This window comes from Centroberyx affinis, unplaced genomic scaffold, assembly GCF_046629955.1.
Source record: "Centroberyx affinis isolate AG114_WGS23_722 - 3 ecotype Tasmania unplaced genomic scaffold, CSIRO-AGI_Caff_v1 ptg003880l_1, whole genome shotgun sequence".
Taxonomy (NCBI): domain Eukaryota; kingdom Metazoa; phylum Chordata; class Actinopteri; order Beryciformes; family Berycidae; genus Centroberyx; species Centroberyx affinis.
This window is the reverse complement of record NW_027281721.1, coordinates 6,187-20,000: the sequence shown is the minus strand read 5'-3', so window position 1 is coordinate 20,000 and position 13,814 is coordinate 6,187. Positions and strand designations below refer to the sequence as shown.

Below are 13,814 nucleotides of genomic sequence, written 5' to 3'. Positions count from 1 at the left end.
TCTGTGGTTTTATAATGATGACATCATCCTCTTCTTCACCAAACCTTGTTTACTAATGCAAGTAAAGAAACTTTTTTTGGTACCAAAAACACATCAAGCTATTCTAAAGATGTTTTCTTTTAACTGACAATTCATAACTAATTATAAATGCAGGTTTTGTTATGCTAATTTGAGCTGGTTAACTCTAACATTAACATGTCTGTCTGTTGGTCAGGAAGGTTTTTATCTCTAGCTGCAGGTTATACGGTTCAGAGCTTATTGTCAGGTGTTTTTTGTTAATGTCAGCTAGTGAGAATCCAAAACCTGAAGGAAACCTCACAGCTGGATCAGTGAAGAGCTGCTGTGTGAAAATAAACTCCGACACAGAGAATATTTATTCAGACATAAGGTCGGAAAACACCGAGACGGGAACGTCGGGAATATTTTTTCTGTTTAATGTCGGCTAGTGACTCATATATGGCTTTGAAGGAATATTGGTAACTTGTCAGATGTGAGCTGAAACATTTGTTTATGTGACTGAATGCAGACGCAGGCTGATGGTGAATTAAGAGTCTGAATTCACTCAGTAATCATGTGATTTACTGATTAGTGCACTGACAGAGCAGCAGGGAAACACAGGTGAGGGAACAGAGATCCATTCCGGTCTCAGTCTCTGTGTTTTCACTGGTGGTCTGGACAGGTCTGCTGTCCAGACTGAGCCTCCACAGACGCATCACTTCCTCTCCACAGGCGCATCACTTCCTCTCCACAGACGCATCACTTCCTCTCCACAGACGCATCACTTCCTCTCCACAGACGCATCACTTCCTCTCTGGTCGGTTGATCAGCTTGTTGCTCACAGAGCGACGGAGAAGCTGAAAACCCTCTGACTCAGTCTGGTGTTTCCCTGTTTCTCGCCGCCTGTTGTCACGGCAACACGGTGTTCTGTGTTCTAATATTTGATGTGAAATGAATCTGGTGTAAATAATTTGTCAAACAGCAGCAGCAGGATCATTAAAATATTCTTTCTTCAAGTCTCAAAATGCAACATGACTCGTCTCTAACAGAACGTTTCCAGCTTGTGAGCATGTTGTGACTCCAGGTGATTCAGTTATAAAGATCATCAGCTGTTTGACGGACATGAAAAGGTTTTGGGGATTAACAACAATTTTCACAACAATTATTAGAACACAGAAAATGTTGATGTATTGCTTTGTTGGTAGAAGCTGAACAGGGTTTCACTCTGTGGGTCGTTCTGGTCTAAGTCCCAGACTCACTGAGGACCACGGCTCTTCAGATCCACTTTGTCTCTCTGCCGCAGTCTGCTGGTCTCTCTGCCGCAGTCTGCTGGTCTCTCTGCCGCAGTCTGCTGGTCTCTCTGCCTCAGTCTGCTGGTCTCTCTGCTGGTCTCTCTGCCGCAGTCTGCTGGTCTCTCTGCTGGTTCAGTCCCTTCAGTCTGCCTCTGTTCTTCCTTTCTGTGTTTTGAGACAAAAGCTTGTTGAGGAAAGACTGAACAGAGCGTTGGATCTGACTTTTCTTTTTCTTCTCCTTCTCCTCCTCAGGTTCCTGAAGAGGTGAGACAGTCAGACAGGTTTGGTATGAAGTCTCTCTTTAATCAGACAGAGCTGCAGCAGGCCGGTCTGGTCCGGTCTGGACTGGACCGAGTTCAGTCCTGCAGGGTGAAAGTCTGCCAGCTGTGAGGAGACACAACTGAACTCCATTAAACTCCATTAAACTCCACTTCTAATAGTTTGTCTGGACTCTAAACATTATAAATCAAAACATTATGAATCAAAAAGACAGCTGAACAAATCAAACACATTCAGTCATAATGTTTGGATACAGAATTCTGAGATAATTATCTCGTTAATTCAGAAAAACAGGAAATTTCTTTTTCCCAAGTGAATGCATTACGCTTCTGTAGAAAGGAAACTTTAACACTGATATTCAGTATTGATCATATAAAACATCTGGAATCTCAGATATGTGGAGAGAAAAAACAAAAAAACATGAAATTTCACAGAATTTCATTGAATTAAATTCAACTTCCTGAAATTCCAATTCACTTAATTCTGTTTCCTGTTGGGGGTTTTTTCTAATTCTAATTCCTCATTGAAGTGAACTGCTGAGTTGACTCCTGACTTGTTGTTCAGTTCCGCGGCTGTCAGAGCGTTCACCTGAAGAAGGATTTCTTCCTGCGTCACTCCTCCTGCGCTCGCTCCGAAACCTTCATCAACCTGCGGGAGGTGAGCAGCAGGCTCCGCCTCCCGCCCGGCGAGTACCTGGTGGTCCCGTCCACCTTCGAGCCCGGCAAGGAGGCCGACTTCGTCCTGCGGGTCTTCACCGAGAAGCTGTCCGACACGCAGTGAGTCTCAGGGAGGGAACCGAACGGGCCGACCGGGCGCAGGCCCGGGGGCCCGAGAGGGGGCCCTGGGGCCCAGGTGGGGGCCCTGGGCCAGAGCCTGATACACGATGATGCTGTCACTAACTTCACATTTACTGCCCTGCAGTCTAAGCCTTAGTCATTTATATCAACACCAAACACCCCAAAATTCTCCCCATAATAAGCAAAACATTAGTTTTGAAGCTCTGCATCAGGTCTTGTAATGTAAAGTCGGTTTACAAAGAGCCAAACTGTTGTTTTCCCTCCTGATCTGTCAGCAGAGCCACTGACTCACCATGCAGCTGCTGTGGGGCCACACAGCAGATTCTGGGGCATTGCAGGCAATCAGAGGCATTTTGCACAATATGTTTTTTAGTTCTAGAATAATATGTGTTTGCACCAAGGTTATTATAGTTTTGCATTTTTCATTTAATTCAGTTTTAATTAGTTTTTAAAGCGGGTTTGCTAGTTTAGTTTAGTTTTTATTTTTTGAAAATGTTTAGTTTTAGTTTAGTTTTTATTAGTTTCAGTGTTAGTTTTAGTCTTTTTTGTAATATGGGGTATTTGTCAGGGGCGAGATTCAAAAATTCAAAATACTAGGCTTATGTATGAAATAAATTGACAAAGACAAACTAAAGAAATTTTCTCTATAATTTTAGTTTATTTTAGTTAGTTTTGTAAACACACAATACAGTTTCAGTTAGTCATCGTTGTTTTGTAAAGCCTCGTTTTTATTTTTATTTCAGTTAACGAAAATGTTTTTTCACACCTAGTTTTCGTTATTTTGTTAGTTTTCGTTAACGATAATAATCTTGATTTGCACCTTGTAATTCCTTTGTAATTGTTTATTTCATTTTCTCTCCTATAAGTGCAGTAACAAAAAAGATAATAGGCATAGCAATATTATATACGCAATGAGAGCATACTATAGTTTATATCACTCTTGTATTTAAAAAACTGTTTTGAATGAATTTGACTGGGTCTTTAATAGCCGAGTATCCTACATATGTTATCATCATCTTTCAAAAAGATAAGCTGATAGGCTTCCACTTTCATTTCCATTCTCACTAGATTAAAGGTGTGTTAGGTAAGACTGGACTGGTTCAGCCTTCAGAGGTCTGCCTGCTGTTAACATTGAGTTGAGATTCATGTGATATTGTGCGATTGGCTCTTCGTTCACTAAAACTACATCAGAGAAAAAATATCCATCTGAACAAGTTCTTTACTCCAGTTTGAGTCTTAAAATCTTTTTTTCAGATTTATTTGTTTAAAGAATATTCCTGAAACCGGCTGAACGTTCTCAGCTGACTGTTTCTTCACTTCTTCCAACAAAAATAATCTTTTACAACTGAATGTTAAGACATTTTTTACAGAACAATCTAAAACTTCCACACTGCAAAAAATAGTATTGACTTGAGTATTGACTCTTCAAATATTCTAGATACATTTTCTAGAAAAATCTTGAAATCTTGAAAGTGAATTATTGAATTATTTTAACTGAATATGAGAAGAAATGATGTCAGATGGATATTTATGTGCTGTGGTTCAGTTACCGTTTTTAAAATAAAAAGTAAAATAATCTTTGAAAATTATAGATATGGGGTGAGAAAGAGAGAGAGAGAGAGAGAGAGTGTGTGTGTGTGTGTGTGTGTGTGTGTGTGTGTGTGTGTGTGTGTGTGTGTGTGTGTGTGTGCAGCAGCTGACAGTGTTGTCCCTCCACAGAGAGCTGGACGATGACGTGGTCGCAAACTTTGATGAAGAGGTTTGTCTTTTTTTTTTGTTTCTGTCTTTCTTTCTTCGGCAAGTTCAACACTTCTGTCTGTTCTTCTGTCTGTTCTTCTTCTGTCTGTTCTTCTGTCTGTTCTTCTTCTGTCTGTTCTTCTGTCTGTTCTTCTTCTGTCTGTTCTTCTGTCTGTTCTTCTGTCTGTTCTTCTTCTGTCTGTTCTTCTGTCTGTTCTTCTGTCTGTTCTTCTGTCTGTTCTTCTGTCTGTTCTTCTGTCTGTTCTGTCTGTTCTTCTGTCTGTTCTTCTGTCTGTTCTTCTTCTGTCTGTTCTGTCTGTTCTTCTTCTGTCTGTTCTTCTGTCTGTTCTTCTTCTGTCTGTTCTTCTGTCTGTTCTTCTTCTGTCTGTTCTGTCTGTTCTTCTTCTGTCTGTTCTTCTTCTGTCTGTTCTTCTGTCTGTTCTTCTGTCTGTTCTTCTGTCTGTTCTTCTTCTGTCTGTTCTTCTGTCTGTTAATCTTCTGTCTGTTCTTCTTCTGTCTGTTCTGTCTGTTCTTCTTCTGTCTGTTCTTCTGTCTGTTCTTCTGTCTGTTCTTCTGTCTGTTAATCTTCTGTCTGTTCTTCTTCTGTCTGTTCTTCTGTCTCTTCTTCTTCTGTCTCTTCTGTCTGTTCTTCTTCTGTCTCTTCTTCTGTCTGTTCTTCATCTGTCTGTTCTTCTGTCTTCTTCATCTGTCTGTTCTTCTGTCTCTTCTTCTGTCTCTTCTGTCTGTTCTTCTGTCTCTTCTTCTTCTGTCTCTTCTTCTGTCTGTTCTTCATCTGTCTGTTCTTCTGTCTGTTCTTCATCTGTCTGTTCTTCTGTCTGTTCTTCATCTGTCTGTTCTTCATCTGTCTGTTCTTCTGTCTGTTCTTCATCTGTCTGTTCTTCTGTCTGTTCTTCTGTCTGTTGTTCTTCTCTGCAGGAGGAAATCTCGGAGGGCGACATCGACGACTCGTTCAGGTCCATGTTCGCCCAGCTGTCTGGAGACGTGAGTCAAACTGCTTCCACTCATCTGATCCTCAAATTAAACTGCTGATATCTGATATTCTGAATTTAAATTGGACCATTTTCATCCCAGAAAACTCCCAGTATTCAGTTTTCCCTCCAGAGTTTTCTTCTCTTCAGGGTGAAAAGCCTCTGAAACATTTAGAGCATCATGGGAAACTAAAACTCTCCACTGAACCAGACTGATGAGACTCTCTGGGTGTCAGCAGCAGAATCCGGTTTCTCTGCAGGTTTTACAGACCGAATGGAAACGGATCAGAGACACTTGAACATCATGTCTCCTCTCTCCGTCTCTCTGTCAGGACATGGAGATCTCAGTCCGGGAGCTCAGGACCATCCTGAACCGCGTCGTCTCCAAACGTGAGTTCTGCTTTAGTTTTACTGCATTTCACCTCGGTCTGGACAAGTCCGTCTGAAACACTTCAAAGAGAAAACTCCGAGAAAAACGTTTTGCATAAAATTCAAAATAGCTGAAAAACTAACGTGGCAGAAATGTAAATCTGTATGTGGATTCAGCTTCAGCCAAGAAATCTGAGGGAATATTTTTCACTGTAGACCTTACAGTTCAGGAGTTATTGATCCAAAACCTGAAGCTGCTTGTTAGAGCGCCCCCATCAGGCCGATCAGAAGCTTTTCACAGGTCTGAACTGTTGGTTTGTCTCGGTGCTGTTCTGTGTGCAGACAGAGACCTGAAGACAGACGGCTTCAGCATGGAGTCCTGCAGAGCCATGGTCAGCCTGATGGACGTATCCTTAACGAGATCTGGACCTTAACGAGGTCTGGACCTTAATGAGATCTGGGTCTTAACGAGATCTGGGTCTTAATTGATCCAGCAGCACTGGTCTTCTTTAGTTAGAGCTGACTGGTGATATATTTGTTTTACTCCTTTTAGTTTCCTTGAACTTTGTAACTTTGGTAGAAGAAGTGGCATGTAAATATATTATTACTACTGCTACTGTTACTACTGCTACTGAGAGAATGTAACCATCTGAATATTGAGCAGTTAATATTAGGTAACCATTTTTTCCAAAAATAGATATTTACCATTTTGGAAAGAAACCTTTCATAAACATCAGTTGCCTATGTTAATAATCTGTTTGTGTTAATAATCTGTTTGTGTTAATAATCTGTTTGTGTTAATAATCTGTTTGTGTTAATAAGCTGTTTGTGTTAATAATCTGTTTGTGTTAATAAAATGTTTGTGTTAATAAGCTGTTTGTGTTAATAATCTGTTTGTGTTAATAAGATGTTTGTGTTAATGTGTTGATCTTAACTCAAACCCAGAAAGACGGCAGCGCTCGGCTCGGTCTGCTGGAGTTTCAGATTCTGTGGAACAAGATCAGGAAGTGGCTGGTGAGGTCAAGACCTGAACCTGACCCCCTTCAGAGAACTGAGACTTGTAATATCAGACTAATATAATAATCTGATTCTCACCGTGCAGGGAATCTTCCGTGAGTTCGACCTGGATAAGTCCGGCTGCATGAGCTCCTATGAGATGCGTCTGGCTATGGAAAATGCCGGTAATTCTCCTCTGTCCTGCAGTCTCTGTGTTCACAGGAATCATCTCAGACAGCTAAAGCTCTCTCTGCTCCTCAGGATTCAAACTGAACAACCGGCTGAACCAGATGCTGGTCGCCAGATACGCCGACAACGAGCTCATCGACTTCGACAACTTCACCTGCTGCCTGGTCAAACTGGAGGCCATGTTCAGTAAGAGCTTCACTGTGCTGTGGACATGAAGGATGAGTCATTCTCAACACCTGAGGAAGAAATAATCTGATTGGTTGTGTTAAACCGCAGGGGGCGGAGCCAAAGAACCACGGGTTTTCAGAGCGCAAGTTAACTAACTGGCAAACCTGAAGAAACTCTGGTCAAAATATAAATAAAATATAAATGGTATTGACAGTTTTTCACTCCTGATGTTGCAGCTCAGCAGCTATCTAACTAGCTAACCTAGCTAGCTACAGGCTAGTATGGCTAGTTTGAACTTGAAGGTCAGTTAGCTAACTAGCTAACCCAGCTAACTCAGTATGGTAGATTGTATTGTTTCAGTTAGCAGCAGAGCGCTAGGCTTCATAATATTAGCTTCCTCCTCTCTTACCTCTTGTCTTTTTCACTGTTACTTAGATAGAAAAACTGCCGCTCTTTGGCTCCGCCCACTGAGGTTTAACTCAACCAATCAGATTATTTCTGCCTCAGAGAAACGTTAAAACTCCAATCTGCACATCAGTGTGTCTAGTTTTGAGCAGCATGTGTCAGTATGTTTTGTTGGATTGAAAAGTAACACAGTACAGTACATTAAGTTGTTTCCCAAACTCCACACAGAAAGGTTGAAAATGACTTGTCCTTAAATCTAGTCTAGTCTATTTATCTCTGCAGCCCTTTATCACATCTGTCTGACTGAATCTGTCTGACTGAATCTGTCTGACTGAATCTGTTTGACTGAATCTGGTTGAATCTGTCTGACTGAATCTGTTTGACTGAATCTGTTTGACTGAATCTGTCTGACTGAATCTGTTTGACTGAATCTGGTTGAATCTGTCTGACTGAATCTGTTTGACTGAATCCGTCTGACTGAATCTGTTTGACTGAATCTGTTTGACTGAATCTGTTTGAATCTGTTTGACGGAATCTGTCTGACTGAATCCGTTTGACTGAATCTGTCTGACTGAATCTGTTTGACTGAATCTGTTTGACTGAATCTGTTTGACTGAATCTCTCTAACTGAATCTGTTTGACTGAATCTGTTTGACTGAATCTGTTTGACTGAATCTGTTTGACTGAATCTGTTTGACTGAATCCGTCTGACTGAATCTGTTTGACTGAATCTGTCTGACTGAATCTGTTTGACTGAATCTCTCTAACTGAATCTGTCTGACTGAATCTGTTTGACTGAATCTGTCTGACTGAATCTGTTTGACTGAATCTGGTTGAATCTGTTTGACTGAATCTGTTTGACTGAATCTGTTTGACTGAATCTGGTTGAATCTGTTTGACTGAATCTGTTTGACTGAATCTGGTTGAATCTGTTTGACTGAATCTGTTTGACTGAATCTGTCTGACTGAATCTGTCTGACTGAATCGGTTTGACTGAATCTGTTTGACTGAATCTGGTTGAATCTGTCTGACTGAATCTGTCTGACTGAATCTGTTTGACTGAATCTATCTGACTGAATCTGTTTGACTGAATCTGTTTGACTGAATCTGTCTGACTGAATCTGTTTGACTGAATCCGTCTGACTGAATCTGTTTGACTGAATCTGTTTGACTGAATCCGTCTGACTGAATCGGTTTGACTGAATCTGTTTGACTGAATCTGTTTGAATCTGTTTGACTGAATCTGTCTGACTGAATCTGTTTGACTGAATCTGTCTGACTGAATCTGTCTGACTGAATCTGTTTGACTGAATCTGTTTGACTGAATCTGTCTGACTGAATCTGTCTGACTGAATCTGTTTGACTGAATCTCTCTAACTGAATCTGTCTGACTGAATCTGTTTGACTGAATCTGTCTGACTGAATCTGTTTGACTGAATCTGTTTGACTGAATCTGGTTGAATCTGTTTGACTGAATCTGTTTGACTGAATCTGGTTGAATCTGTTTGACTGAATCTGTTTGACTGAATCTGTTTGACTGAATCTGTTTGACTGAATCTGTCTGACTGAATCTGTTTGACTGAATCCATCTGACTGAATCCGTTTGACTGAATCCGTTTGACTGAATCCGTTTGACTGAATCCGTTTGACTGAATCTGTCTGACTGAATCAGTTTGACTGAATCCGTTTGACTGAATCTGTCTGACTGAATCAGTTTGACTGAATCCGTCTGACTGAATCTGTCTGACTGAATCCGTTTGACTGAATCTGTTTGACTGAATCCGTTTGACTGAATCTGTTTGACTGAATCCGTCTGACTGAATCCGTTTGACTGAATCTGTTTGACTGAATCCATCTGACTGAATCTGTTTGACTGAATCTGTTTGACTGAATCTGTCTGACTGAATCTGTTTGACTGAATCCGTCTGACTGAATCTGTTTACTGAATCCGTCTGACTGAATCTGTTTGACTGAATCTGTCTGACTGAATCTGTTTGACTGAATCTGTTTGACTTAATCTGTCTGACTGAATCTGTTTACTGAATCCGTCTGACTGAATCTGTTTGACTGAATCTGTCTGACTGAATCTGTTTGACTGAATCTGTTTGACTTAATCTGTCTGACTGAATCTATTTGACTGAATCCGTCTGACTGAATCTGTTTACTGAATCCGTTTGACTGAATCCGTTTGACTGAATCTGTCTGACTGAATCTGTTTGTTTTGCAGAAGCGTTCCAGGAGCTGGACAGAGACGGGACAGGAAGTGTAGAGATGAACATCACTGAGGTACGAAGAGTTTAACCAGTTTACACTTTAACCAGGCTGAGAAACTAAAGCCACCCGGTCTGCTTTCAGTTACAACTATAGAACACAGCAAAGGGTTCTCCTTGTGTCGTTTTAACATCAATAAATCATCATCACATTAATGTAGAGTCATCAGTATAATGACAGTAAACATCCTCCATTTTTTCTGGAGGGAAATCTGCTGGATCGCTTTACGGCACAAAACAGGAAGAGGTTCTGTTCTTCCAGAGCAAACAGAGCTAATGCTTTCAGGAAGCAGCGGGGCTGATGGGAAATGTAGTCTTAATGTGGAGAAACACTAGAACTAACAACACTACTGGAGTGAGACAGAGGAGACCAATCAGCTGTTTACTGTCATTAGACTGAGGGAGAAACATTCATCTGACAGACTGATGTTAAACTGACACACAGAGAACGTTTCAACCAAAGCAGCTGACAGTTACAGGCAGAGGTGGGGACTCGAGTCACATGACTTAGACTCGTGTCACATGACCTGGACATGAGTCACATGACCTGGACTCGAGTCACATGACCCGGACTCGAGTCACATGACCCGGACACGAGTCACGTGACTTGGACTCGGCCACAGTTTGAATAGCTTGAGACTTGACTTGATGCATGAAGAGAAGACTGGGGACTTGACCTGACTTGGGTTCTGGTGACTTGGGACTTGACTCTGACTTGTACTCTGATGACTTGAAAAGGTTTCTAAAGTCTTGACTTGAGATCTTGTGTTTGTGTAAATGACTTAGATTGAAAGTGATGAGATTTGTTCCAGCAGACGACTGAATTTAAATTCTGTTTTCTGAATTTGTATGGAATGATTGAATTTATTGAAGTTGAAACTGATTCTAGAAATCAAACTCATGATGCTCTTACCAAGTTTTTATCCTATTAAAACCATATTGCATTGAAAAGTCCTAGATATTTAGTTTTCTTTAAGATATTAAATTCATACTGGACTCTTGATTTGTTCTGACTTGACTTGCTGTTCTACATTTAGACTTGAGACTTGACATTAATGACTTGGGTTTGACTTGGTAATCTATATTTAGAGTTGGGACTTGACTTGAGACTTGAGCCTCAAGACTTGAGACTGATGTGGTCACACCTCTGGTTACAGTAGAAGATGTGAAGTAAAAATATGAATGTCAGTTTGACCACTGGATGAGAGTTAGTTTAGTTTCCTGCTGTATTTTTATTCTTATGAACTAAAAGTGAATGTATGATTGACCTGGGATGACTCTAACATCTGCCCCCCCCCCCACCCCCCCCAGTGGCTCTATATGACCATGTGTGGTTGAAGTCTCTGTCTGACTCGGTGTGGCGGAGCGGTTCGTCTCCAAGTGCCTCCAGCTCTCCTCTGCCTTCACCTGCTGCAACAAACACAACTAACTACAAACTGTAGAGACTTTCCACTGCTGTGCCATGCTGCTCCTGCTGTAGTACAGGATCGGTACTGTGGTACAGGATCGGTACTGTGGTACAGGATCGGTACTGCGGTACTGGATCAGTACTGTAGTACTGGGTTGCCTCTCTGTTGTCTCTCTCTGAAAGTCTTCCAGCTGCAGATCGTTTCCTCTGAACCGAAACTGTAAAACTCAACAGAAATCATCAGACCTGTCAGTACGGACACAGCATGGTACACTGCAGTGGAAATACTACAGCACTACATTACTATAGTACTACATTACTACATTACTATATTACTGCAGTACTACTGAAGCCTTCTGCACTAAACGCCTCCTCAGCTGCTTCTTTAGCCGACTGCCTCGACATCCTGAAGTGAAGCTGCTTCAGCCTGCAGACAGACAGACAGACAGACAGACAGACAGACAGACAGACAGACAGACAGACAGACAGAGGGGAAACTGCATTATACTGCATGGGGGGGGGGGGGGTCACACTCCATCTAGCGTAGCGTCATCCTGTAGATTCAGTTCAAACATACTCATATCAAACTGATCACTTATTGATTAGAATATTACAACATTCATTGTCATTGCAACTCGGCTCATTGATATTTTCATCATGACAGTTAGAGCCAACATGAACAGCACTGGGTTTAGTTTCCTCATGTAGACTCACTGCAGGATTCATCTGATGCGGATCAGGTTTCCTCAGCAGAACTGAATGAACTAACTTCAATCAGGAGGATTCAGCGGATGAGCTGTGATCCAGGTCCAGGACTGTCTGCTGGTCCTGGATGCAGGTCCAGGTCCAGGTCCAGGTCCAGGTCCAGGTTCTTCTCAGCTGACTCGTTAGTCTCTAACCTCACAGGTCTTACACACTGAGCAGACTGTAGCAGAAGCTTCTGTCTTAACCTGATTAAAGAACTGAATCCCAACAGGAGCAGCTGTGTGTCTCTGCCTTTATTTCTCTGTCTGTTCTTTCTGTTCCATCAGCACACGGCCATCTTGGTAGGAAAATAACAGCTGATTGTAATAAATTAACAGGTGATTACAATCAAATGACAAACAGCCAATGAGCTGTGTGTGTTGTGAAGCGCCGTATTGACAGTGGTGGAAGAAGTACTGAGATGTTTTACTGCAGTAAAAGTATCAATACAACAATGTAAAGATACTCCATTACAAGTAAAAGTCCTGCATTCAAAATCTTACTTAAGTAAAAGTACATAAGTATTGGCAGCAAAATGTACTTAGAGTATCAAAGTAAACGTACTCATTATGCAAACTGCCCCCATTTAGAGAGTTATATTTTTCATAAATTATTGGAATATTAATACTGATTTATTGACATACATGTACATGTAAGCAGCATTTTAAAGTTGTCAACGTGAAGCTAATCTTAACAATTTAGCTATACTTTTGGGTAGTCTAATCTATAACAATGCTATTTTATAGTTATTTTATAAAGATGATCAAATGTTTTAAATATAAAATATTGATCTGAAAGGTAACTAGTAACTATAGCTGTGAAATAAACATAATGGAGTAAAAAGTACAATATTTCCCTCTAAAATGTAGTGGAGTATAAGTACAAAGTAGCATAAAATGGAAATATTCAAGTAAAGTACAAGTACCTCAAAATTGTACTTAAGTACAGTACTTGAGTAAATGTACTTAGTTACTTTCCACCTCTGCATATTGGTAGGAAATGCTGTGACATCATGGGAACACTGTGAACAGTCTCTTCACAGCCAGTTCTGCTGCTGGGTGGAAGATCTGGCCTCTCTGCTTCATCCATGCAGCTGGAGCGGGCCGGACTCAAACCTGTGGCACTGTGATCAGGACTGAGCCTTAAAGGAACGTTCCACTGAGTTTTAACATGGAGTGATTTAGAGCAGCGGTTCTCAACGTGGGGTCCGGGGACCACCAGGGGTCCTTGAGGGGGTTCCAGGGGGTCCCCAGCAAATTGATGAAAATGTAAACTTCACCATTATTTCATTTACAAGAAGTTTACACAATTAGAAAATGTAGAATAAAGACTGTTTTGATCATAGTTTCACTGTCATCTCTCTACATACAGAGTCATTCTGGACAAATTTGGGTTCTCAGATTTGGGTCAGAGAGAAAAAAACCTAATCAAATGGGGGTCCGTGGCCCTAATGTGGACTAAACTAGGGGTCCTTGATATGAAAAAGATTGAGAATCAATGATGTAGAGTTATCCCAGATCAGATGCAGCTGGACCAGTTTGTAGCGTTCAGATTTTCAGACCAGCTGCTGCTTTACTGTCTGACAGCAGGATCTGATGCTGGATCTGATCTCCAACGTGTTCAATGTCAGCTTCCATTCAAATGAATGGGAAGAAAAAATCTGAACGCTACAAACTGGTCCAGCTGCATCTGGTCTGGGAGAGCAGATTATATTCTGCTTTTCATAATAACCCCCATGTTAAAGCTAAGTGGAATATTGATTTAATGGTACGAACTCTACCGGTTAGTAAATGAACTTATAATTCTATTTATCCCTTCAGACTGTTCAGATGAACCTGGACTGTGAAGGAATCTGTTCATCTGAAAATTAGAAGTCAGTGAGTGTGAGTCGGGTCAGATTCAGATCTGACTCAAGAGGATCCTGCTGCAGGCTGGACTTCATCTGACTGATTCACACTTTAAATGAATATTACAGTAAATCAGCTTCAGTTTCTGTATCAGCAGCCATGATGAGGTCAGAGGTCAGAGGTCACAGCAGCCTGACAACAGACCTTCCTGTGACCCAGAATGATGAAGAAGAAGTGAAGGTGAAGACAGGAGAAGAGAGAACAGAGCATGGAGGAACTGAAGAGCAGAGCAAAATAAAGTCTGACGTCACACAAACAGCTGCGCAC

The 13,814-nt window shown here is 41.2% G+C and overlaps 1 protein-coding gene across 1 annotated transcript in view; it reads left to right on the top strand.

Moving 5' to 3' along the window:
* Window positions 1-10,944, top strand: part of capn1b (calpain 1, (mu/I) large subunit b) — a 32,442-nt gene extending 21,498 nt beyond the window's left edge. The window contains exons 12-22 of the mRNA XM_071541451.1: window positions 1,542-1,553; window positions 2,133-2,344; window positions 4,085-4,124; window positions 5,039-5,104; window positions 5,424-5,481; window positions 5,803-5,867; window positions 6,406-6,474; window positions 6,563-6,641; window positions 6,718-6,831; window positions 9,446-9,504; window positions 10,800-10,944. Coding sequence (XP_071397552.1) covers window positions 1,542-1,553; window positions 2,133-2,344; window positions 4,085-4,124; window positions 5,039-5,104; window positions 5,424-5,481; window positions 5,803-5,867; window positions 6,406-6,474; window positions 6,563-6,641; window positions 6,718-6,831; window positions 9,446-9,504; window positions 10,800-10,826 — 801 coding nt within the window. The 3' untranslated portion in view covers window positions 10,827-10,944. The remainder of the gene's footprint in view (window positions 1-1,541; window positions 1,554-2,132; window positions 2,345-4,084; window positions 4,125-5,038; window positions 5,105-5,423; window positions 5,482-5,802; window positions 5,868-6,405; window positions 6,475-6,562; window positions 6,642-6,717; window positions 6,832-9,445; window positions 9,505-10,799) is intronic.
* Window positions 10,945-13,814: the final 2,870 nt, after the last annotated feature.